This window comes from Globicephala melas, chromosome 1, assembly GCF_963455315.2.
Source record: "Globicephala melas chromosome 1, mGloMel1.2, whole genome shotgun sequence".
In the NCBI taxonomy this organism is placed as follows: Eukaryota; Metazoa; Chordata; class Mammalia; order Artiodactyla; family Delphinidae; genus Globicephala; species Globicephala melas.
In genome coordinates, this window is record NC_083314.1 from 137,323,032 (window position 1) to 137,347,969 (window position 24,938).

The window sequence follows — 24,938 nt, forward strand, 5'->3', positions numbered from 1 at the left end:
TCAAATATTTCACAATACATTAAGTTAAGCTGAGGATAAACATCATTGTCATATGTATACACACTTCTTTTATTTTAAAAAGGTAAAGGAATACTTATTAATCTTAGAGCAAATACTCAAAATTAAAGATCATTCCCAAATTGGTCTGTGGTTTTACTTTATAATCACTGGGACATTCAATTCCTTATCAATCAATCAATCAGACAGATAAATGCTGCATTTCTCTTCCCTGGTATATGCACTCAAGCCTCACAGCACAGACATGTATAATCATGGTTCAAGATGAATATTTATAATGCTTTACCACCCACAGGGTGTCAATCTCACTACACTAACCAGATGTGGAAAAGACTCTCACTTCTGATCAGTTCCTGAATTTCCATATGATTAATCACAATAATACAGAACTTTAAATTACATTAGTAATTTATTAGTATAAATACATATTGAGCATTTTAAATTCTACCAACTAGAAAAGTGCTAAATCATCACAAAATTTGCTTTTTCTCTATTTAGGAAAAAGAATCTAGCCTTACATCCTTATTCAGAAATTGCATGAATTTTTCAGAAATTCCAAATATAATGATTGAAAATTTATAAGCAATTGAACTGTGAAAATACTAATTTATTGAAATTGATGTTTTACAATAAATTTCATTAAAAGGGAGCTTGAAGAGCTTGTGAAATCTCAATTATAAGCAAGTAGTAAACACCAAAGGAGCAGATATCTTACATTGACCAAAATGTACCAAAATGCTATAATATTTAGAAAATTTTAATTAGCATGCTAAAATATTTTCAAAAGCTTATTTCATTTCACTAAAAGTCACAGGCAAGCAGAGACTACAATAATACAGGAAAATGAAATCCAACAATATAATTGTACAAGTAAAGAACACCAAAATCTAAGAGGTAGTCAAAAGAAGTAACCCTGATAAAATATCCTGACAGATGCTCCCTAATCTCAGAGACCCAAATATAGTATGAAATTCTTATATTTTCAGTGATTAGAAAACATTTACTGGTATAGAATATAAAAACCAAGTATCTAAATGAATAATACTGTAAATGGAACAATACTCATATTTGCAAAAAAAAAAAGCTAAGAATAAAATCTAGAACAGATGTCTACAGCCTACAGGCCAAATCTGGCCTACTGCCAGTTTCTGCAAACAAAGTTTTACTGAAATATAACTACACCCATTTAATTTACATATTGTATATGGCTCCTGATTTTATACTTACCGCTGAGTTGAGTACTTGCGATAGATCATATGGCCCACAAAACCTAAAATACTTACTAAAACATTGACCATCTGTCCCTTTACAGAAAGTTTGCTGACCCGTGGTCTAGACATATGCTGATAGGTATGTAGTTCTGAATAGCACTGGAAAGATTATGTCACAACATAAGGTATTCAACCATAAGGAATGTAAGATACTAGTTACATCATAATTCAATTATTTTTCATATCTGAAATCGTCCTAACGTTTTTCTTTTTTTCATTTTTGTGGTCTAACATCAATGAGTGTTTCCAAGTTATTATAAAAAGATTTAGTACTACACTGTCCAAGAAGTTTCTGCAATGATGAAAGTATTTTATATCTGCACTGTCCAGTACTGTAGCCACTAGCCACATACGGCTATTGAGCATCTGAAATGTGGCTAGTGCAACCAAAGAACTGAATTTTTAATTTTAATTAAATTGCCAATGTGACTTTTGGCTACATTATTGGACAGCACAGATTTAACTCAACTCAACTAAATTAAAATTCCAAAGTGTGACTCTTAAAAATGACCAAAAATAACAGAGTAATGCCTTTGAAAAAAGGAGCTTTGGGCAGAAATGAACTGAATACCATAAACTCAACCCAAGACAAATTCCTTAATTAGTAAGCAAGATAAAAGTGATTCCAGGGCTTCCCTGGTGGCGCAATGGTTGAGAGTCCGCCTGCCGATGCAGGGGACACGGGTTCATGCACCCCGGTCCGGGAAGATCCCACATGCCGCAGAGCGGCTGGGCCCATGAGCCTGTTCTTCCGGAGCCTGTGCTCCGCAATGGGAAAGGCCACAACAGTGAGAGGCCCGCGTACCGCTAAAAAAAAAAAAAAAAAAAAAGTGATTCCAAATTGTTCCTCTACTTCACTATCTCTTTTCAGTGAAGAGGCAAAACTACTAATGCATCTTTTTTTTTTTTTAGCAGAAACCCTGATAATTTTATGCTTAAAAGTAATAATAATTGTAATCTTCATTAATTATATTAAAATAGTGTGGGCATTTCACACGAAGTATATTTTTTAGCTTGCTTCCCATCAGAAAGTCATCTCTTCAAGTCAGTTCATTTCTATACCCTTAACATTTCAACCATGCTGCACAGAAGCCTTAGTTTATAGTAGGTACATATGAGAACTGTGACCTCTTCTAAATCTGCAAAATTGCCAAGTAGTCACTTCTATGGAGAAGTCATTTTAATAGTCCAATCTTCCAAATGCTATATCTTCCATTACATGATAAAATATACCCATTCAGCGACAGAATTAGAGGACAGAGGTAACGCCTTGTGTAGGTCAAGTCAAAAAATATAACTCTTGTATAGTTCTCCACGTGCCTACCTCACAACTATTTTTTTTCACAACTATTTTTATACCAAAACACTAAAATAGATGTATTTTTAGATTACATATTACCGATTACACATTGCAAATTAGTTACTGGTCCAACCGAAAACATTAAACTAAAATATACAAAGTCAATTTGAGATAATATAATACTCTCAAAAGACAAATGTTTGAGATTTTTGCCTTATTATATCTTCCATTTATTCACACATGCTAATTTCACATTCTGTTTTCAAAATCAGCTGGCAAGACTAATTTTATGAATTTTGATTTTAAAATAGCTGATGTCCAGAATCATACACTTCTTTTCCAACCTGGTAGTTAGTTGAAAGATACAAAATATTTTAAGGGCACTTCTGTTTATGTGTTCTTTTGCAGTTTAATCAGATGTCGTAGCAGGAACTTTAACAGAGAGATTTCTTCTGGTGCTGGTGATGTGCCGCTGCTGTGCTAGGAAAGACCGGGCAGGAGCACAAGCCCCCGTGTCTCTGTAAGCACCACTGCCGCTCACGAGTCTAGATTCCATCCCTAATTTCTGGAATGCTAGACTCTGAACAAAAATAAACAAATAACATGACTATGTAGAGTTTGCAAAGTGCTTTCCACATATACAAAGTCATTTAATCCTCAAAACAATTCTATATAGCTGGTATCTTCCTCATTGTTATAGAAAAATTAAGGGTTCAGGAGCTACACTCCACGTGATAATGCCAGTAAGAAAGGGGAAAACAAAGGCATAAATCCCTGTTTCTCTATTTTGACCCATTAAATTTGAAATTGTTAAAAACAGTAGCTTAAAATAATGCTCCAGAATTAAGCTTAATTCTAACAGTAGAAAAAAGTCCCAAGGCAAATTTTTGTGTTGGGGCCATTACTCCAGCCATTATGAGCAGACACAGCACACAAGAGAAAAGCTTAGGATCAATGGTTCTTGAAGTGTGGTCCCTGGATTAACGTTTGCACAACTGGGAATTTAAAAGTGCAAATTATACCTGTGGATTCTACCCAGACCTACTGAATAAAAAGCTCTGCAGGTAAGTCCAATAGTTTGTGTTTTAACAAGTCTTCTGTTGAATGCTAAAGTTTGAGAATCACAGAATAGTTCAAATTTACTATGGTCTAGCTATATATCAGTACATGACAAATTACTGTAGTTGTGGCTATTGGGTTTCTTACTAAGGGAAGAAGTCACTACTCCTCTCTCACTAGATCACATAAAGCGATTTTACTGAACTTAGCTTCACTGGTAACTAGTACAATAGACAACAATATTGTAAATGCTCAAAAAATATGGGTTGAAAAATGATTAAATAATGCATTATTTGGCTCTAATATCTTTGATGATTTATGTATCAAGAGGCCACAGAACAACAAGGAAAATAATACATTGTCCCTAATCTTAACCAGGATGGCTAACCCATGAAGGAAGGTTCTGGGGACACCTCACACAATCTCCTTCAAGGTCTTGCTAAATTAAGCCAGATTTCACCAAATAGAGAAGGGAGGGAGAAAACGCAGACAAAAAGTATGATGACATGAAAGAAAAAGGCATGTTTGAGGATGGAGAACCAGTTCTTCATGGTGAAGCACAGGCTTCACATGTGGAGAGTCTATAAACTGATATTCCCTCATACTAAATAAATGGCAGCTAAGGTAGATAATGGCTGTGTTATTATCTATGCTAGCTGATTAGGATACTCAAAAGAACCATATACATCAGGAAATGCTACTCTTGAAAATATCCCACCATACTAAGGATGACAAAATAAAATATACCAAATTATTTTATACTATTTTCTCTGTTAGGACAGATAGACAATTCTTAAAGAGCAGTCTCTGGATTAAAAAAAAGAAAATACAACAAAGGATACACTGAGAGGCTTTAGGGATGTTAAAATACATGCTGAGTACTAGAAGCAATTAATTTTGCATTATACAGATATTCGTATTTCTACAGAAACACTTTATGAAGCACAAATTAAATGTTTTAGCTCAAATAAGGCGATTCTAAAAATGTTTAAGAACTGTATGAGTGCTTCATGTGCATTAACTTAAAGGTTGGTGAGTCCTGAAATCAATTTAGTGGTTTTCAAAGTCAAAATCAACTAAAAATATTAAAATATAAAGTAAATTTGGATTATGATCAACATTTAAAAAAAAAACGAGAGAATATAATAGAAAACACCTGAGTGCAACACACACAGTCAAGGTAACTTTGTTCAGTTATACATAAACATGAACACATACTAATTTGTAGTATAAAGTATATTTCCTTCTGTGGTTCATGGTCAAAATGTTTGATAAACACTGTTCTAAACATCGATTCACTGGCTAAATTTCAACTCACCTTATTATACCAGGCAGAAACAATGAGTTTTTCTTCATAATCACGGAATTTTGCTACTTTACATTCACTCTGGAAAAAGATATGAGGACTATTAAAATTCCAGAAACAAACCCAAATTACTGAAAATGGAATATTTTTTTCACTATGCCCATGATCAAGAGAATGGGAAGAATGCATTGTGAGGCACAGAAAGTATACAAATTGTAAAGCTGAATCATGGGAAATGCATGCCCAGCACCTTTAGGAAAGAGTAAGATTGTGACTAATAAATCTTTATTTTAGGAACTGTACTGGTAGAACAGATATTAAACAATAACAAACGAGAAACGAGTGATTCTTATGCTACTGTCTCCTATATCTAGAGAAAAAAGTAACAACTGGCTTAGGTGACAAAACAAAGCTGCACCTGCGGAGAGTCGAAACTAAGGAGAAAAAGGATGTAGGGAAAAATACCCCAGAAAATCCTTTAAAATTTCCTGTAAAGCTTAACAAGAATTGTTCTGTCTCAGTCCTTGGTGACTGTATGCTACACTGCCCAGGGCCCTATCTGCATGCCACCCTAGAGACTGACGTTCATTTCTTAGTTACTCTAATACAGCTGATTTTGTACATGTTGTGGAGCGCGCCAGATATAGCTGGCATCTAAAACATATGAATGTTCCTACAGCAAGATGCTCATGGTACGAAAAGCATACAGGAAACAAAGGAGGTAAGATGCCCATCTTCTCGCTCACATCCACTCCAGACAGACTGCCCGAGAAGGATGCAGACAGAATAACCTCTGCTATAAACATTAGTTTTCTCCTTTTTAGTGTTTGCAGTGTGTGTACAGATAACTACACATAAATTAAAGGCCCATATGCTGTGACTTAACTGAAGATTTTCCTCACAGCCCTATATTAGAGGCACCATTTTGTCATCACACTTGTAAAGGAGCTACATTTCAAGTATCAACACTGGTGCACATTCTCATTGGCTTTCACTGGGAAGTGACTATTCAAAGCAACTTAGAGTTCATAGATTATTCAGTTCAAGTCCCATTATTTTACAGATGAGGAGACTGAGGACCAGAAAGGAGTGACAACTTTAAGACAAGTTAACAGTAAAGCTGTAACCTTGGCTTCTGATTGATGTGATATTTAATGCCGTGGGGGTACAGAGATATGATACAGCCTCTGCCCTCACGACACTCTGACACATGCCATAAAGAAAAATGCTATTGTGGGATGAATTCATGAGTTCAAAGTACATAGAGTCACTATAAAGAGACAACTAACTTTGCCTAAGATATATAAGGAGAGCTTTATAAATGGGAGATACTGGAGCTGGATCCTGAAGAATGAATAGTATTTCTTCAGAGAGACACTTCTATCCAGTGATTTTTTACAACACTTGACATGGCCTGGACAAGCACTTGGAGCAAGTGCACCATAAGGCTGGTGTGTACTCTGTACATTAAAGTCTTTAAAGCTTTAAATAAATTATTTCCACCACAGTCTCTATCTACTGGCTCAGAAATAATACGAGTAAATGAATATAGTGTATTTCCCTGAAATAATATGAAGAAAATGGTAAATGAATATAGTGTATTTCCCTGAAACATAACCTTCCTAGTTGATTAACTGGGAGAAGAAAAGTAAAAGAAGAATCTGGTTAACTGAGTGTAGTACATTTTTAAAAAGGTGAGCTTTGTGTTTTTTTTTTTTTTAAATGAACTCTCATCCACATAATATTAAAAGGAGCATGATGGCAGGACTCTACTAGAAAGGGCTGTCTATATGATTGGCTGATACAGAGGGAGAGACATACAATGGAGCAAGACACATGAGCTTGTAGAGGCCCAACTTGTGGGCTTGTGAGATGCTTTGTAATAAGCATACTGAGTGCTAAAACATGACACTCCTAACTTCTAAATTCTTGTGAAATTTGATCATTAATGGCAAATACTGACAGCAGTTAATTATACATTGACAGAATAATTAAGAGGAGATATATGAATATGGAAGTTTTACCTCCAGAATCTCAATTCTTCTCTCTTTCTCTGCCAACTGCTTTCTAAGTAGCATTATTTCAGCTGATGCTGGATTTAATTTGGGGTCTAAAGTTTTTATTACCTGTTTAAAGGAAAAAAACAAATCTCTTACATTCACTTTATCTTGTCAAATACTGAAATAAGAACACAGTGTGTAAAATCTGTGTAAAGTGGAACATTATCCAGAAAGTGATCCAGGAGCTAACTATAACTTGTTTCACATTCTAATTTGAGTAACAAAAATAACATTCTACAGACTAGAAATGGTGTAAAAATTCAGTACAAAAATGGGAAGATACCCATCCCCAAATCAAATATCCTTCTCCAGGCTCAGTACTCAGAAATAGTTACTTAGCCTTATCAAGCTTTGAGCACTGAGGTCTTGAAATAACCCTTTTCTACCTTTAACTTGAATCAGATAAATTAAAACATTTTTTAATTAATTAAAATGAATTCAATAGTTATATGGGAACTTGCTAACTGTACAAAGTAGGAGTAACTAACACAAAAAAAAATTCTTAGCAACAATCTTTTACTACCATTATCTAGTTAGATGTAATTCAATATATAAGATAAATATAATAGACATTGATGATTTTGTCTGCAAATTCTAGAGTATTCAATCATATCCATGTAAATTACCAAATGTGAGCAAAAACAAAGTTTGATCAGAATGTTGTTCAGAGACTGAACTAAACTATGTAGTCAGCAGTATGGTAGCAAATCAACTCAGAAATATTAGGTATAAATACAAGCAAAACAAGTTTCCAATAATAAGGTCATCTGTATCACCTAATTACAAATCTATTTTAAAAGATTTAAAATTTAATGACAAGAAAATTTCATCTATGTTTATAGAGGTAAAGAAAAAAGAGTAGAAAGTAATATCCCTAAACATTACTGTGGTTCATTCAAAACGATTCACTGCTAAACGTGGCAGGCACTGTGGCAGATGGGGCTGCAGCAGTTTGCCAGAGTCAGGGCAACTGACTCTTACGAAGTACCTCCCCTTATGAAGTACACATTGTAAAAGCAGACACATTAGTTTTTAAATCATAATTACAAAGAACACATAAAAATTGGTTGCCTCTAAGTGATAGAAAGTATGGTTGTGACTTTTCTATATTTTCTGAGCTTTCTATCATGTACATATGTTACTATTTTAACCTCTCCCCTGAAATAGTGTAAGGGTAAAAAATGAAATCATGTTTACCAAGAAAGCAACTATTTTTTAAATGATAATATTTGATGATGGCAAGAATACAGTATTCATTGTCATTGCTTTGTCCAATTAGTTATAATACTTTTAGAATATCATGTAGAAATACATGTTAAGCATCTTAAAAATGTTCTTATCCTTTGACCCAATAACTTTGATGCATTAACCTAGGAACAAGGTTAACATAATAAACCAAAATAAGGGGAAACTTTCTGTATAAATATGTTTCCCGTAGCCTTATTTCTAGGAGCAAAAAAGACATGGAAACAAACTATTTCCAACAATAGGATGTTGACTAAGTAAACAATGATATATCTACTCAACTGAAAGAATATTATGTAGCTAACTCTTTAATTTTGCAGTCTGCTCCATACACAAGTGTATTGTTTGCTGCTGTATTCCCAGTGCTTACCATGACAGGTGCTTGATAAATATGAAGCTATATTTATATAACATGAGGACATTAAGTTTAAAAATACAAATCACACGATCAAAATCATACGTGATACGATCATACAAATTGGGTGTGTGGGTGTGTTATGGTAAACAATCACAGAGATAATAGGCACTGAAAAAAATGCACTGTTAACAGCAGTTGTCTCTGGGAACCTTTCAATAAATTTTCTACTGAAAGCATTTACACATTTGTAACAGAGACACTGAACTGTGGCAGACTGCCCGGATGTTTAGTAAGTCGGCCTCCTGAAGTTGGGTGCAGCCACCTGCCTGAGTTCTGCCCAATGAAATGCAAGGGAAGAGATTTACGCCTGATCCATTACATATGTCCCATACGATCTTGGCTTGTCTTCCCTCCTCTGTAGCTGGACAATGTCGAGTGAATCTGAGAACCCCTTAGTGAAGAAGGCTGACCCTTCGTCAGTTGGGGGCTCTGAATGACTGCATAGAGTACGGCCCCTCCCACACTGACGACTGAACTTCATGTGATCAAGAAGGGAACTTCTGGGCTTCCCTGGTGGCGCAGTGGTTGAAAGTCCACCTGACGATGCAGGGGATACAGGTTCGTGCCCCGGTCCGGGAAGATCCCACATGCTGCGGAGTGGCTGGGCCCATGAGCCATGGCCGCTAGCCTGCGGGTCCAGAGCCTGTGCTCCGTCCGCAACGGGAGAGGCCACAGCAGTGAGAGGCCCGCGTGCCGCAAAAAAATAAATAAATAAAAAGAAAAGAAGGGAACTTCTATCTTGCTAAGCCTTGAGATCTTGGGGCGTACCTGTTGCTGCAGGTACTATTTACACCTTAATAAATAAAAAACTTAAACATAAGGGAAGACATGTTAGTATTTTAAGGCTCTGTCATAAAATTCTCTTCTTTTATTCAGTAACTAAAAAAGGGCACATTAACATTCTTTGAGAATACTTACAGTTAATTAGGAAAATATATTCATGGAAATAAAAGATTTTGTGAGAACAGTACTTACAGATATTTAAGAAAAAGTATGAAATAAGGAAAAGAATAATTAGTCTGGTGAACATTTAGACATTAACTGTCTAATACAGACTTAATGCTAAAACAATTTAAACAAGTTTGGTGAACATTTAGAACATTAACTGTCTAATACAGACTTAATGCTAAAACAATTTAAACAAGTTTGCAAAGCTCAATTTTCACAAAGGCAAATGTTCACTGTAAGAGCTAAAGATTACATACCTTACAGTAGTCATTTTCTCTATATGAGGTGACTACAATCAATATTTAACTGTCCCTATGAAGCCATGCGTAGTATTTTCTGATGCTGATGAGTGAGAGGGAAAGAACATGAGGACTGAGGTGGAGACGCACCAGGAACCTGACTGGCAAGGCAGGGTAGTGGGGAGCAAAGCGATGTGACATAGATCCAAGAAGAGGTGGGATAGGCCCAATTAGAACCCAACTCACAAAGACTAAAACCCTGAAAGGTAAGCCACTCACATTTCTTGCTTTCTCTAAGTACATTTTGTATCTTTCCTCCATTGCTTTCATATCTTCATCTTTCTTCTGAAGAGCAGCTTCAAGTTCGTTGATCTTTTGTACTGTTATTGAAAAGAAAATGAAACGAGCAATTTAAAGTACTCCCTCCTCACATAAAAAAAAATATATTTTCTAAAGACTGATAATGAGAACTTAGAAGAGAAACATTTCATTTCTTCTTTGTAGTCAATTCTTATCTAAAACTTCTGAACTACACCCAATACATCCCTGATCATTTTGTATTATTTTTTCTTAAAAAATATCTCTAATCTGCTTTACTGAGTTATTTTTCTCCCTTCTATCAAGTATTTCATTGAGCAAATACACCTTACAATGTAAGCACAACCATCACAAAATAAAGCATTCTTTCTACATGTTTGAAGTTCATTTTAATCTGATTATAAATTATTTTATTTACACTTCCATAGTATTAATTTTATTATATTTTACAATGTTTGATACTCCTATATATCAGGTCATTTTATTAGATTTACCTTTTTTTGCTTTAGGATATGATCATTTATTAATTACTTAAATCACTAAAAATTATTATGATTCTTATTTGCAATGTATGTATCTGCATTGCCTGAAGACTTATATACACAGTTCTTGCATCCTTCAACTAAAAAAGTCAAGTCTTTACATAAAGTCTGATCCAGATTTTTACAAATACCTACCATTCTGGTTTACATCTGGCTGGAGGTCTTCAATGAGCTCTTGTTTCTTCTGTAATTCTTCATGGACCTCCGTTAGTTTTTCCCTAAGTAGTGGAAAGAGCATGGAGCTTTGGAGCCAAACAGACCTAAGAATGAAAACTGGTTTCTGCTACATAACATTTGTGGACTGTGGGAAAGTCACTTTCTGATCCTCAGTTTCTTCATCTGTGAAATGGGAATAATACCTGCCAAATATTCTAGGGGTTGGTTATGAGGATGTAAACTGCCTGACACATGGTGGGTGCCAAAAATTTTACAGTTTTCCCCTGGCCACCCTTGCTTCCTAAGAAAGTTAAATATTTTATAGGTTAAACATCCCACACTTCCACATAATCTAGTTCTGACAGTTGTCTGCTTTATAAACTCTTCAAACGACATTAGCGATAAAAAAATGTAGGAGTTTGGGATCATGAGCAGGTAGGCTGACCCTTTTACCATGTTCTTCTTTTCACTTTTGATAGCAGTGGTGAACACTGAATTGGCATCAGCGTTTTTACTTTTAATAAACAAAATCAGAAAAGGATATTAATAACTTCAGAAGCTTTTAAAACCCTTCCCCTCTCATATTTGAAATGAAAATCAGTTTTACTTACATATGAGCTTCCAACTTCTGCTTTAGTTTGCTGGACTATAAAAATTAGAAAAAGTTGCTGTAAGATAACTATTGTGACAAAGGTAAGTTTTCCAGACATTGAAATCTCTTTACCTCCTTTTGAAGGGATACTATATAAAATTATAAATGTTTTAAAAATTTGTATTTCTAATAACATACTTTTAAAAACAGGAAATTTTAGGTATATTCTTCAAAGAAGAAAGAGAAAGAGAATAGGAAATTAAATTAGGAAGAGTAAGTATAATAGCAGAAAGAAAAATACTTCATATTTTTGAATACAATGAAAATAAAATTTGAACTCAAAGGAAAATAGCAAATGCAAGCTGAATGTGATATATTGAGGAGTATCAAACATTTAAACTCCTAAAGAATCATCCATCTAAAACACAAATTTTAGGATTTTAGACCTTCACTAAAGAATAGACAATGAACAAAAATTATCTCTATAATAAAACTTTATCATTATAAATGCAAGCACTTTCAATATTAACATCAAAATGAAGCAATTGGATTTTGTTAAAAAATAAAATTTAAAACACAAAATTTCCTCTTTAAAAGAACTTAGGAATTTAGGAATTAGATTGCAAAAAGGAATTTAGATTGCAATACTAATTCTGTATCATCTACCAAATAGTTTGAAGAGTTTAAAATATATAATCTAAAATGTAATTTGGACACCAATAAATTTTTTTAAAAAGATAAATTTAAAATCCTTAAAACGCTGCAATCCAAAATGTACTACCCCAAAATGATCCCATTTAAAAATATTTTTTAATGTGGCTTAAAAAAATTTGTATTAGAGAGGTTACAATACTGTATATATGCACATATGAGATGCTGCCATGCATGAGATGATTTCTATTTTCCAAGCCCCCAGGGAAAAAAGAGAAAATCATATAAAGAGTATAAAAGACAGAAAGAAAACTCAACCCTTTCAATCTTCCTTTTCATCTCTTTATTTACTCTCCCTCATCAATACAAGTATAGTTACCTAACATTCTATCCAATCAATATCTAACACACATCTAGCCCTATCTTTTTTTTTTTGGAACAGAAAAAGTTTTATGGAAGGGCCAAGCAAGGAGAATGGGCAGCCTATGCTCAAAAAGCCTGAACTCCCTGATGGTTTTCAGGGAAGAGTTTTTATAGGCAAAATTTTGAGGGAGGGCTACAGGGTGCATGACCTTTCTCTGATTAGTTGGTGGTGAGGTAACAGGGCAGTGCTCTAGAAATCATGTGCTCAGCCTGAAGTTACCATCCTCCACCTGGGTGGGGATCTTACTTCCTGTAGAAGAACTCAGAGATATATTGTTATGTATATCCTTTGAGGAGGAACCAGGACCATGCTTCATCTGCACTGTTGTTTCTTGACCGCTCCTCCTCTGTTTCTGCATTCCCTCCCTTCCCTAATTAGTAACTGTTTGAATCTGCCCTTTAGAACTCAGGTAAGGTCTAGGAGGCCAAAGCCTTTTTCCTTAAAACATGAAATGGGAGACAGAGAAAGACTTTTGTACCTGGGAGGGCTCTACAGCGTCCCGCTCAGTTTCAAGCATGCTTATTGGGATCACTGTTTCTAAGCCTCTTCCATGAGCAGAGCTAGGAAATATGCACACACACACATACACAATGCACATACACAACATACTTTTTTGTATGTATGTTATAGTCAACAAAAAGGGCTTTTTGTTGAAATGAACATTTTGTCCTTCATTTTGCTTCCTAGACTCCCAATAGCATAGCCCACTGAGGAGCTATTGGCACAAAGCCCATTTAGTATTTTGAAGTCTTTGTGAAGAAAGCAGTTCTTCAATTTGAGTTTATGGATCCAACTCCCATTTCAATGTTGTTCATTTTCTCTCTCATATATTAGTTCAAAAAAATCTCTGCTCATCCATACTATTTTACAAAGTCTATTTATATTTTCCAAATGCCAAACTTTCATCAAATAATTCTCTTGGGGGACTGTTTGAGATGCAAGCTGTGGCAGAAAAGAAGAGGAAAGAATGGTCTGTGGGCCAGCCCACCTGTGCTTTGCTCTCATTCTGTAAGTTTGCTAGTTGCAAGTCCAGACTGAGAATGAGCTACACAGGTTGCTAACACAACAGAAACACACCTTCTTACAAGGGATATTAACAAGAATATGGCCCTGAGTCCTAATTTTAGCTTAAATGCTAGGCTATAAAAGAAGTACAAGGGACACTAGATTAAGGAAGGATTTAGTCTATACTGAAAAGCATGAAGATAGGATGGCAAGTGCAAAAGAATCAAGGGCAAATATTCAGTTTCTGTCACACTTCCCAATGGAAACAAAGGAAAATATTTGCTGTAATACTTGTGTGATCTTGAAGACAGGTCCAATGTGTCAAGTATGACATCAGCCCTATCTTTTTGTTGTTGTTTTAGTTAAATACATTCCTCCCTCAATTATTACTTCTTCTCCTCTCAGTATATAGAGATTGAACTATATAAACATCGCTAGTTCTATTCAGACTTAGGCTGTTTGATCTTTTTTAAGTCCTCTTACCGCTGCCCTCACAATTGTTTGCCATCAAAAACCATGAGAAATGGCAAGGCCATGAGTCTGTATGAAAGGAGAGAAGAAATAAGGGGTGATGTACTTCAAGACTGCTTTAAGATTTCTGTCCTTTGGAGGTTGATGTGACCTACTTCTTGAATGTTCTTTTGGTAGAAATCATTTTCTCATTCTCTCTTTTCCTCTATTCTGACTGCAGATTACTCTCACTAGGGTTTTCTCAGGCCAGTCCTGTTGGGATCCCAGCAAAACTGTGAAGGCCTCAATTGTAGCATGCTCCCAATCAGGAATTACCATGAACTTAAGGGTAGCTGTTGAAGTAGGACAGATAGAAATCACCTTCCAATCCATATGATCAATTTATAGGCTTTAAGTTGGCAAAATCACTGCATCTGTTATGCATATATATACGGTATTTAAGGGCACCCCCAATGATAAGGGTAGCACTTGCAAGTACAAGATTAATTTGGACATCAGGACCTATTACAGAGAGTCCATACACAACAGAATTATCATAACTTTTAAGCTACTTACACTTTCTCCTTCAGACTTGGAGCCTTGTTCTTGCAGAGACTTCTGGAGGTCCTCAATCTGCTGCTGCAATTCTCGAATTTGTTCTTTGCTCAGCCTATTATAAGATGAATCACACGTGTTTATTTGTACTGAAAGTCAAAGTAGTTAAGGATCTATAAAGGTGCATTTATGCAATTTAACTCATAATGTATACATTTAATAGCAATAACCAAAGCTGAACAATTATCTGTGGCTAGGTATAATATATGGTATAGTAGCCTACTTTCAAGGAAATATTCTTTAAAAAAAGACATTTTTATCCTGAAAGCATACATGCCCACGTTTAAAAATTTAAGGTTCTTAATGAGTCAGCGGCAAATCATAACGTTTCTGCACTGTACTCACTGGTATAAAAATCAGAAAACTAGCTCAGTTTTCCTTCAGTTGTATTTTTAATGAATGGAAATTAGGTTTCCATTTCTTGTTTCAGATTTCACAGGGTGTTGGGAGAAGAGGAAGGCCACCATTTTCCAACCATTTCTTCATGACTTTTATTTCAACTAAAGAGATTGGCACTAGCAACTACTGCAGCTTTTTAACTTGGCAAAATCTCATTAAAGATGGATGGGATGGGGGTGGGGTGGAAGGGAGGTCTAAGAGGGAGGGGATGTATGTATACGTATAGCTGATTCACTTTGTTGTACAGCAGAAACTAACACAACACTGTAAAGCAGTTATACTCCAGTCAAAAAAACAAAAAAACAAAAAACCCTGCTTAATCATTACTGCCATTGAAGTTACCAGCAAGAGAGAGAGAGTTACTATCTGTCTGACTTTCTCTCTTCATATATATATGACACAACACACCTGCCCATCATGACACTCCATTTTTCCAATATTACAGTTATCACATAATAATTATCTATTCACATGTCTATCTTCCTATATTAACAGCTGAAACTTAGGATCTCCAGTGCTGATATTGAACCATATAAAACAGCAATATTTAATGGTCTCTTCAGAAAGCTAAAACGTTATTTTTCTTTTAACTGCAGTTGATGTAATAGTATACATACAAGTTGAGAGACAAGGTTCAAGTGTCTTTAAAATTCCTGGTGGTCTCTAAGATCCAATAAAGGTAGGTCAGATAAATCCAAATACCTTCATTGTCAGTATGCTATTATAAGAGGCAGGTTAGCAAAGTGGTTAAAGAGCACAGACTCTGAAGTCAGGTTGACAGAGGGTTCAAACGCAGGATCCAGAACTTATTAGCTGTGTAACTTTGGGCAAGTTACACCTTGCACCTCAGCTTCCTTGTCCATAAAAAAAGAGATAATTATAGTTACTACTTCATAGACTTATTGTGAGAATTTACTGAGTTAATATTAAAAAGTGCTTAGAAAAGTGCCTGGCACTAGTAAGCACCATATAAACGTTATTTTTTTTAAACATTATAATTTTTGAACACCTCATTGATATCAGATAAGTACACCACTTGCTTTAAACACATTATCTGTAATCTTCATAAGAACCTGCAAATAGGTGTCATCTCCAATTTATAGCTGAGGACACTAAGTGTGAATTTAAGTAACTTGCCCAGTTTAAGTAGAGGTGGAATTCAAATTTGACTCCACAATCTACATACCATCTATGCACAAGACTCCAGCTGAAAACCAGATTGTCATTTATTCATCTGTTAATTTTTTGTCATTTGTGAAGACATCTAAATGAAATTCAAGAATAAGCAACTTGCTTTAACAAAGACTGCTAAAAATAGTGGGTAGTGAGAGATGAAAAAACAAAAATCGAAACTTGTGCAAATCCTAATTATTGGAACTACAATATCTTCCACTTCTGCGAATCAAGATTCTGTGATTAGGTAATTAAATCGCTATGACTATCAATTATGAAGGAGTGTGTCAGTGACCTCTGCTCAGTTTCCAATTCATTCATCTTGCGGTGCTTCTGTTCCAGCTGTTCCTGAAGTTCTTCAATACGTTCATTCTCAGTACCTTCCTGCTGTAATCGAAGCATCTTATTTTCATGTTGCAGTCGAATAAACACCTCCCTGATGTTAAAAAGCAATTAAAAACAATTTTTTAAGTATAAGAGTTTTTTAAATTCTTTGCTTTGTAAAAAAGAAAATTCCTGTCCACTTGCTAGCTGTCATTTTGAAACGTTACCAAAGCTTCTGAAAGTTCTTAAGAAAAAACTGTGCATTGTAGTACTATGTCTCAAAAAAACAAATGGTAAGTTTTTAAAGGTACAGGTATAAGATTATATGTCAATAAATGTTTATTATGTAAATCCCTAAGACATGATATGAATTATTTTACTTTGATAATTTAGAAACTATTCACACTAAAGGTAATATATAGCACATCCTTAGAAAACATATAAATAAAAAGCAGATTTAAGAAACTACAGTTTGCTTTAAATTTTTAAGTATACTTTTATGATAATGACAGTCATATGAGTGTCTCTAGACTTTTTGTTTTTAGAAAAAATTTTTATTAAAGGTTTACATACATGTTTTTAAAAATGCAAATGATAGGAATGGTATTAAATTAAAAAGTAATGCTTCCTACCTGCTGCCCTCCTAAATTCCATTCCCCAAAAGCAACTAATTTTAATTAATCACAATATTTGTTCTTCTGAATGCCAGCACCATCACTTTAAAAAATGGCTATTTTTAAATGATTAATATCACTGGATATTACTAACTAAAAAGTGCAAGTTAGTTTCCAGCCCAGCATGTAAGGAGCTCTATCTTAACAGCAAAAAGCTGAACAAATTGAAAATCAACAACTTTATAAACATTATGCAAAGTGAAAGAATTCACTCACAAAAGGACGCATATTGTATGATTCCATGTATATGAAATGTCCACAACAAGCAAATCCATAGAGACAGAGTAGATTACTGGTTGCCTGGAGCTGGCGATGGAGGGGAGGCAGGAATGGGGAATGGCTACTAAGAGGTACCGGGTATCTTTTGTGGAGGATGAAAATGTTCTAAAACTAGATAGTGATGATGGTTATACAACTCTGTGATTACACTAAAAACCACTGAACTGTCTATTTGTAAACGGGTGAATTATATCTCAATAAAGCTGTTTAAATAAAGAGTAGAATTAGAAGTAATTAACAAATAAAACTGTTGCCACAAAAAAGGAAAAGAAAATTTTATACCAGATTAGTCAAATACCTAGAAGTAAACATAGCAGTAAAATACCAAAATTAAAGTTAGGTCAAGAGGAACCTCTAAAATTTGTATTTTGTTTAACTCCAGCTTAATCCTCCTGCAATTGACAGCTCCTCTCCTATTTTTTTCACCAGTGTGGATCTGAATGCCAAGTATTAAAAAGGTTTTCCTTAGTGTTCAAAAGAGGAAATTCCTGTCCACTCAATAGCTGTCATTTTGAAGTATTATCAAAGAGATTAAGGATAAAAAAATAAGTTAAACAGAATAAAGGCTGTATTATATAAACTAGAATATGTTATTCAGCTAGTAAGTGAAATTTTATTTCTGGTAAATTTTTAAGCTTCCATAGTAGCAATAACAATCTGATTTAGAAAGCATAAGCATGAGACAAAGTAATTTTCAAGCCCTATGACTCGTAAAATGGAAAATGTTAAAGGCTTAGAAATTTACAAAAGGAAGAAGAAATCACGTTTCTAATATTAAGTATGGGTTATCAATTAATAAAAACAAGTTTACCTATATTCCACTGGCATAATCTCAGCAGCAAGATTCTCATAGCTTTTTGTAGCAGATGCATCTAAACAACATCAGCAACAAAAAAATAGATTAACATTTCAGTATATCTACCATTAACAAAACCTTTTCTAAATGCAACAAAATTCACCTGTTTGGTTTAGGTGATCCTGTTGTACTTGTGAACATCGAAGCTCTTCATTTGTTTCTTTCAGAGTATCAAGCTGTTCTATTAGTCTCTAAAAAAGAATTGTTTATATAAGCAAAATATTTACTTCTGCCCACAGGCCATTTAATTTATGCTTAGAATAATTTATCTTAATTTAATTTGATAATTGTTCCTTAATTAAAAATGACAATGTTTTAGTTTTAGTGCTAAGGGGTAATTTCTCTTGTATAAATCACATAAATAATAGACTTTATACAACACAAAGCTTGTGATTTTCCCCATTAGATAGTTTATCTTTGAACCAAATGAATGTAATTATGCAACAGAGCACAAATATGCAACTGTAGAGTAATAAAAGTACATGGACTTTGGAGGCAAATAGATCGTGCCCCGGATTCAGTTTCACTATTTCCAGCTATACTATCTAAGGCAAGTTATTGATTCTTTGGCTTTAGATCTTTATCATCAAAATGAGAATACTGATTCATAAGCCCCTGCAAAGGTGTTCTGAGTAGCGAATGAGATAAAGTTTGTCTAATATCTAGACTATAGTCTGGTGTGTAAGAGATGCTGGAGACTTGTTATTTCCTTCTATTACTCTAAGTAGCATACTGGAAGTATGAATTTGTGGAAAAACATTATTTCCTAGGGATAGCATGCTAGGACTTCATATCATTGGCTATTTTATTTTACCGCTGACAGCCAATGACAAATTTCTACACTCTGTACAAAAGGCTCATGTTTAAATGATTTTCCCGGAACTTGAAAAGTACTTTAACATAAAATCATATTTTAAATGTTATATTTCAAATCAGTAAACAAAACTCTACTTAGTCCATTATGTGGTTCAAATCAACCTAACAGTAAATTGGTTAGGGTCCAAGGGTCCTGACTCCAAGGGTCCTTAGGCCAGAGTGCACAGATGCCGTAGGAATCTCTGAACATGAACACTATAAACTATAACTACAGTCAGGCATGAGGACCCCTATAAATCTGTTCCTTCATAAATGCAATTCAAACACTAGCTAATTTGTCAAAATCAACTTTTCCAGAGCTCTGAAAATTAACCAAGGGTCGGCCATGATCTGAGGAGCACTTGTTAAAGAAACTCTGCTAAATCTCAGAACAGGGAGCTTTTTGTTCTTTTAACTATTCTTACTACTATCACCCTCTCCCCAACTCTGGAGTAGCCTTGAAAACCAGCAGACTTTCAATCTTTGTAGCTTTGTTCCTGTTTTTTGTTTTGGCCGCACCACACGGCTTAGTTCCCCGACGAGGGACTGAACTCAGGCCCACGGCAGTGAAAGTACTGAGTCTTAACCACTGTACCACCAGAGAATTCCCTCTCAATTTCTATGGCTTTGAAAAACAGCAGCTTAGCCACCACCAGAATGGTCAGACTGGATATGAAACGCCTCCTAAAAAAGCCCCATGCTTAGAGAACTGTCACTATCTGGTCTGTCTAGAAGCACTCTGGAGAAGCCCCAGTCATACTTTTCATTGACTGATTTGTCAAAAACAATCATCAGCAATTGTTTTCACTATAGCTGCTGGAGGCTGTGATGCCAGTTAGGGCAAACAAGAGCCTTGCCAAAACCTTACAAGGAAGAGCTGAGAAACAAGAAATCCATAGAGGACTTAGAAAAGTTCTGACATATCCCTGGAGATCCAGGAGGCCAGCTATATATAGAGTTGTGTGCATGCCCAGAAAAGACCTGAGAAGGCCCCAATGTCTCAGCTCTGGATAAACTTAAGGCCCTGTGCAAATAGGAAATAAAGGCAAAGGCAGAGTTTGAAATTGCCTAAGAATTGAAGACGTTTTCCAAAATACACACTGAGTCCTTTGGCAAAGGTTGGGAGAGTTATTGGCTCAAGGCATCTATGGAAATATCTGACTAATCATTAACTGATCTCAATGGTAACTGAGCAGAGAATTCAGTGGTTGAACATTACAAAGAAAGAAGATTTTATAGAATTAGTCCAAAAGAGTCACTAAAAAAAACAGCAATAATAACAAACTCTGAGGTTGAAGGAAAATCTGGATTTCCAGAGTTGAAATATTATATTATTTTAAAGGTCATATTTTCAAAAAAAGTATGAAACATGCAAAGAAACAGGACAGTCCCAATGCAGGAAAAAAAAAGACAAACAGTTAACAGAAAAAGTCAATAAGATGACCCTAGTGGGTGGACACACTAGATAAAAGACTTCAAGTGAGCTAAAACCTAAAAAGCAGGAAAAAATTTTCAACTCATTCTGTGTGGTATCATCTTGATACCAAAACCAGGCAATGACATCAAAAGAGAACTACCAACCAATATCTCTTATAATATAGATGGGAAAACACTCAACAAAATACTAGCAAATTGAATCTAGCAATATATAAAAAGGATTATACCCTATGACCAAGTGGAATTTACCTCAAGAATGCAAACTGATTTAATATCAAAAATCAGTGTAATATACCACATTAATACAATAAAAGACAAAAACCACACATCATCTCACTGACCCAGAAAAAGCAGATGACAAAATCCAAAAACCTTTCAGGATAAAAACATGCAACAAACTAGGAATAAAATGAAACTTCTTCAACCTGATAGAGGGCATCTACAAACAAAACCCACAGCTAGTAACATACATAATGATGAAAGAGTGAATGCTTTCTCCCTAATATCAGAAACAAGAGAAGGATATCCACCCTTGCCATTTCTATTCAACAAAGTACTGGAGGTTCTAGCCAGAACAATTCGACAAGAAAAGGAAATAAAAGGCATCCAGATTGCGAAGGAAGAAGTAAAACTACTTGTATTTGCAGATGTCCTGATCTTCTATATAGAAAATCCTAAAGAATCTACTAAAAACTATTAGAAATACTAAGTGAATCCAACAAGGATGCAAAATACAAGATAAGTGTTCAAAAATCAATTGTATTTCTATACATTAGCATTGAAAAATCCAAACATGAAACTGAAAAAATAATTTCATTTATAATGGTAACAAAAAGAATAAAACACTCATGAATAAAGCTTTAAAAGGTGCAGTCTTGTACAAGGAAAACTACAAAACATTGTTGAAAGAAGCTAAAGACCTAAATAAATGGAATGTTATCCTACAGTCATGGATCAGAAAGTTAATGCTATTAAGGTGGCCAGATTTCCAAACTGATCAACAAATTCAGGCAATCCCTATCAATATCTCAATCTGGCTATTCTTCAGGAATTGCTAATCTGATCCTAAGACTCATATGAAATGCTAGGGACCCAGAATAACCAAAACAATAGCTTTAAAAAGAAGAACAAAGTTGGAGAACTCATACTTTCCAATTTCAAAACTTACTACAAAGCGCCAGTAATCATGACAGTGTGGTACTAGCATAAAGCTAGACATACACATCAATGACAAAGAAAAGCCGAGAAATAAAGTCATATATTTATGGCCAAATGATTTTTTTTTACTTAAAAAAATTAATACACTTTTTTGCAGAAAAACTGAACAGATAGTACAAAGTTCCCATATATTCCCTCATCTCCCCCCATTCCCCAATTTTCCCTATTATTAACATCTTTCATTATTGTGGTTACCTGTAAGAAATGATGAGCCAATACAATAATAATATTATTATTAACTAAAGGACATAGCTTACATTAGGGTTCATTCTTTCTGTTTCACTTTTATGAGTTTTGACAAAGGTATATCCATCATTACAGTATCATGGTCAATTGATTTTTAACAAGGGTACCAAGACAATTCAATGGGGCAAGTCTTGTCAACAAATGGTGCTGGGACAACTGAATATACACACACAAAAGAATAGAGTTAGAAACCTATCTCACACCACATAAAAAATTAATTCAAAATTGATCACAGAGTAAATATAAGAGCTAAAACTATAAAACTCTTAAAAGAAAACATAGGAATAAATCTTTATAACCTTAAGGGGTTATTCAATGGTTTCATAGAAACACCACCATAAAACTAACAAAAGAAAAAATAGATAACCTTGACTTCATCAAATAAAAAAACTACTCTGCTGCAAAAAAAATACCATCAAAAAAAAAAGTGAGAAGACAACCCACAAAATGGGAGGAAATATTTGCAAATCATGTATCTGACAAGGGACTTATATCCAGAATATATAAAGAACTCTTAGAACTTGAAATTAAAAAGGCAAATGACAAAACATGGGCAAATAATTTGAAGAGATATTTCTCAAAGATAATTAGAAATGGCCAATAAGTACATGCAAAGATGTTCAATATCATTAGTCATTAGGGAAATCAAAATCATAATGCTATACTACTTCATACCCACTAGGATAGCCAAAATTAAAATTTAATATACTTAGTCAAGGATGTGGAGAAATTAGAATCTACAAATTGCTGGTGATAATGAAAAATGGTTCATCCACTTTAGAAAAGTCTGGTAGTTCTTAAAAAAGTTAAATATAGTTATCATATGATCCAGCAATACCATTCCTAGGTATATACTCAAGAAATGAAGGGACTTCCCTGGTGGTCCAAGTGCTTGAAAATCTGTCTTGCAATGTAGGAGACGCCAGTTCGATCCCTGGTCGGGGAACTAAGATCCCACATGCCGCACAACAACTAAGCCCGCGTGCCACAACAAGAGAGCCTGTGTGCTTTGGAGCCTGCGCACCACAACTAGAGAGAAGCCCACACACTGCAACTAGAGAGAAGCCCACGCGCTACAATGAAGATCCCGCGTGCTGCAAGGAAAGATCCCACGTGCTGCAACTAAGACCCAACGCAGCCAAAAAATAAATATTAAAAAAAAAAGAAAACATACGTCCACATAAAGACTTGTACATAAATGTTTATAAACACATTATTCATTTAATAGGCAAAAAGTGGAAACAACCCAATGTCCATAAACTGATGAACAGATAAATAAAATGTGGTATATCCATACAATGGATTATTATTCAGCAATAAAAATGAAGTACTGACACACACTACAACATGGTTGAACCTTGAAAGCATTATGCTAAATGAAGGAATCCAGTTACAAAACCCACAAAGTGTATGATTATATATTCATATATATAATATTCGTATATTATATATATATTATATTCATATAATCTATAGAGACAGCAAGTAGATTAATGATTGCTAAGGCTGAGGGAAGGGAGGCCAGAATGCAGGGTAACTGCTAATGGGCACACGGTCTCTTTTTGCAGTGATGACAGTATTCTAAAATTTGATTGTGATAATGGTTTCACAACCCTGGGAATACACTAAACACCATTAAACTATACCTTTTAAATGGCTGAAATTTATGGTATATAAATTATATCCTAATAAAAGCTGTTAAAAAATTGCATCTATGGTCCTTGCTCTCAAGGAGCTGACAGTCTAGAGCTGGAAAACATGCACTGAGACATGACCTAGGCTCTGTGACTTCATCTTCCCATATGAAAGAAACTTACAAAACCCCATAAAAAATGTCTACAAGACTTTCTTTTATATCACCAATTTCAATTTGGAGAAAGACAGAACGGATTACATCACTTCCATTCTTAAAACAGCAAGGACAGTATTAAAAACTAAAACAAGACATACATATTACATATCAATTATATTTACGTTTACCTCTTTTTCCTTAAGTAAAGCTTCGTGTTTTTCTTCAAGCCGCTTCATTTCAAATGCTAGTGTGTCCGCCCTTTTGGTTTCAGAGGAAAGTTTAACGTGAAGATCCTGAACCTTTTATCGGAAACAAAAGTACAAAATGAGAGTATATAATATTGATAGCTTTTCAGAGTTCAATAAATGAGAAACTGGAAATAAAATTTATACTAAGATTATAGTCTAATTCTAAATATTTGTGGACTCTCTGGGCTTGGTCCTAGGTTGCAGCGACGTGGCTAAATGCATCAAGAAGGTTGGAATTGTGGGTAAATACGGGACCCATTATGGTGCCTCCCTCAGGAAAATGGTGAAGAAAACTGAAATCAGCCAGCATGCCAAATACACTTGCTCCTTCTGTGGCAAAACCAAGATGAAGAGATGAGCTGTGGGCATTTGGCACTGTGGTTCCTGCATGAAAACGGTAGCTGGTGGTGCCTGGACCTACAATACCACTTCTGCTGTCACAGTAAAGTCTGCCATCAGAGGACTGAAGGAACTGAAGGCCCAGTAAAGCACCACCATTTGAAATGTTGCTAGCCTATAAAAATTGGTTAATTTATATAACAAAAAAAAAATTTGTGGAAATGGCATGTAGATAAGAATAAACATAAGTTTTAAAATACACAAATAATAACTTAGCAAAAAAAAATATCAGCCTTCTACCCTGTTTATCTAGGTTGTTTGATAAACAGCAGAAGAGAATATTTTAGGCTATAACTCCATTCTCTAGGCATTTATCACTGGTTACCAGAAATACTAACAAAACAATAAAAATGTCCAAAAAATATACAAGCTCAGAAGCCAACAAAAATGTAAAAGACTTAGACAACTCAAAGTTAAACTC

The 24,938-nt window shown here is 34.7% G+C and overlaps 1 protein-coding gene and 1 pseudogene across 1 annotated transcript in view; one reads left to right on the forward strand and one right to left on the reverse strand.

Moving 5' to 3' along the window:
- Positions 1 to 2,168: 2,168 nt before the first annotated feature.
- The window catches only part of HOOK1 (hook microtubule tethering protein 1), a 64,742-nt gene continuing 41,972 nt past the window's right edge, over positions 2,169 to 24,938 (reverse strand). The window contains exons 12-22 of the mRNA XM_030870312.2: positions 24,059 to 24,169; positions 18,426 to 18,513; positions 18,278 to 18,338; positions 16,485 to 16,625; positions 14,579 to 14,672; positions 11,492 to 11,526; positions 10,860 to 10,942; positions 10,144 to 10,244; positions 6,979 to 7,080; positions 4,967 to 5,035; positions 2,169 to 3,169 (exon numbers count right to left, since the gene is read on the reverse strand). Of these exons, the coding sequence (XP_030726172.1) occupies positions 2,999 to 3,169; positions 4,967 to 5,035; positions 6,979 to 7,080; positions 10,144 to 10,244; positions 10,860 to 10,942; positions 11,492 to 11,526; positions 14,579 to 14,672; positions 16,485 to 16,625; positions 18,278 to 18,338; positions 18,426 to 18,513; positions 24,059 to 24,169 (1,056 nt within the window). The 3' untranslated portion in view covers positions 2,169 to 2,998. The remainder of the gene's footprint in view (positions 3,170 to 4,966; positions 5,036 to 6,978; positions 7,081 to 10,143; positions 10,245 to 10,859; positions 10,943 to 11,491; positions 11,527 to 14,578; positions 14,673 to 16,484; positions 16,626 to 18,277; positions 18,339 to 18,425; positions 18,514 to 24,058; positions 24,170 to 24,938) is intronic.
- On the forward strand, positions 24,195 to 24,678 carry LOC115860488 (large ribosomal subunit protein eL43-like; annotated as a pseudogene).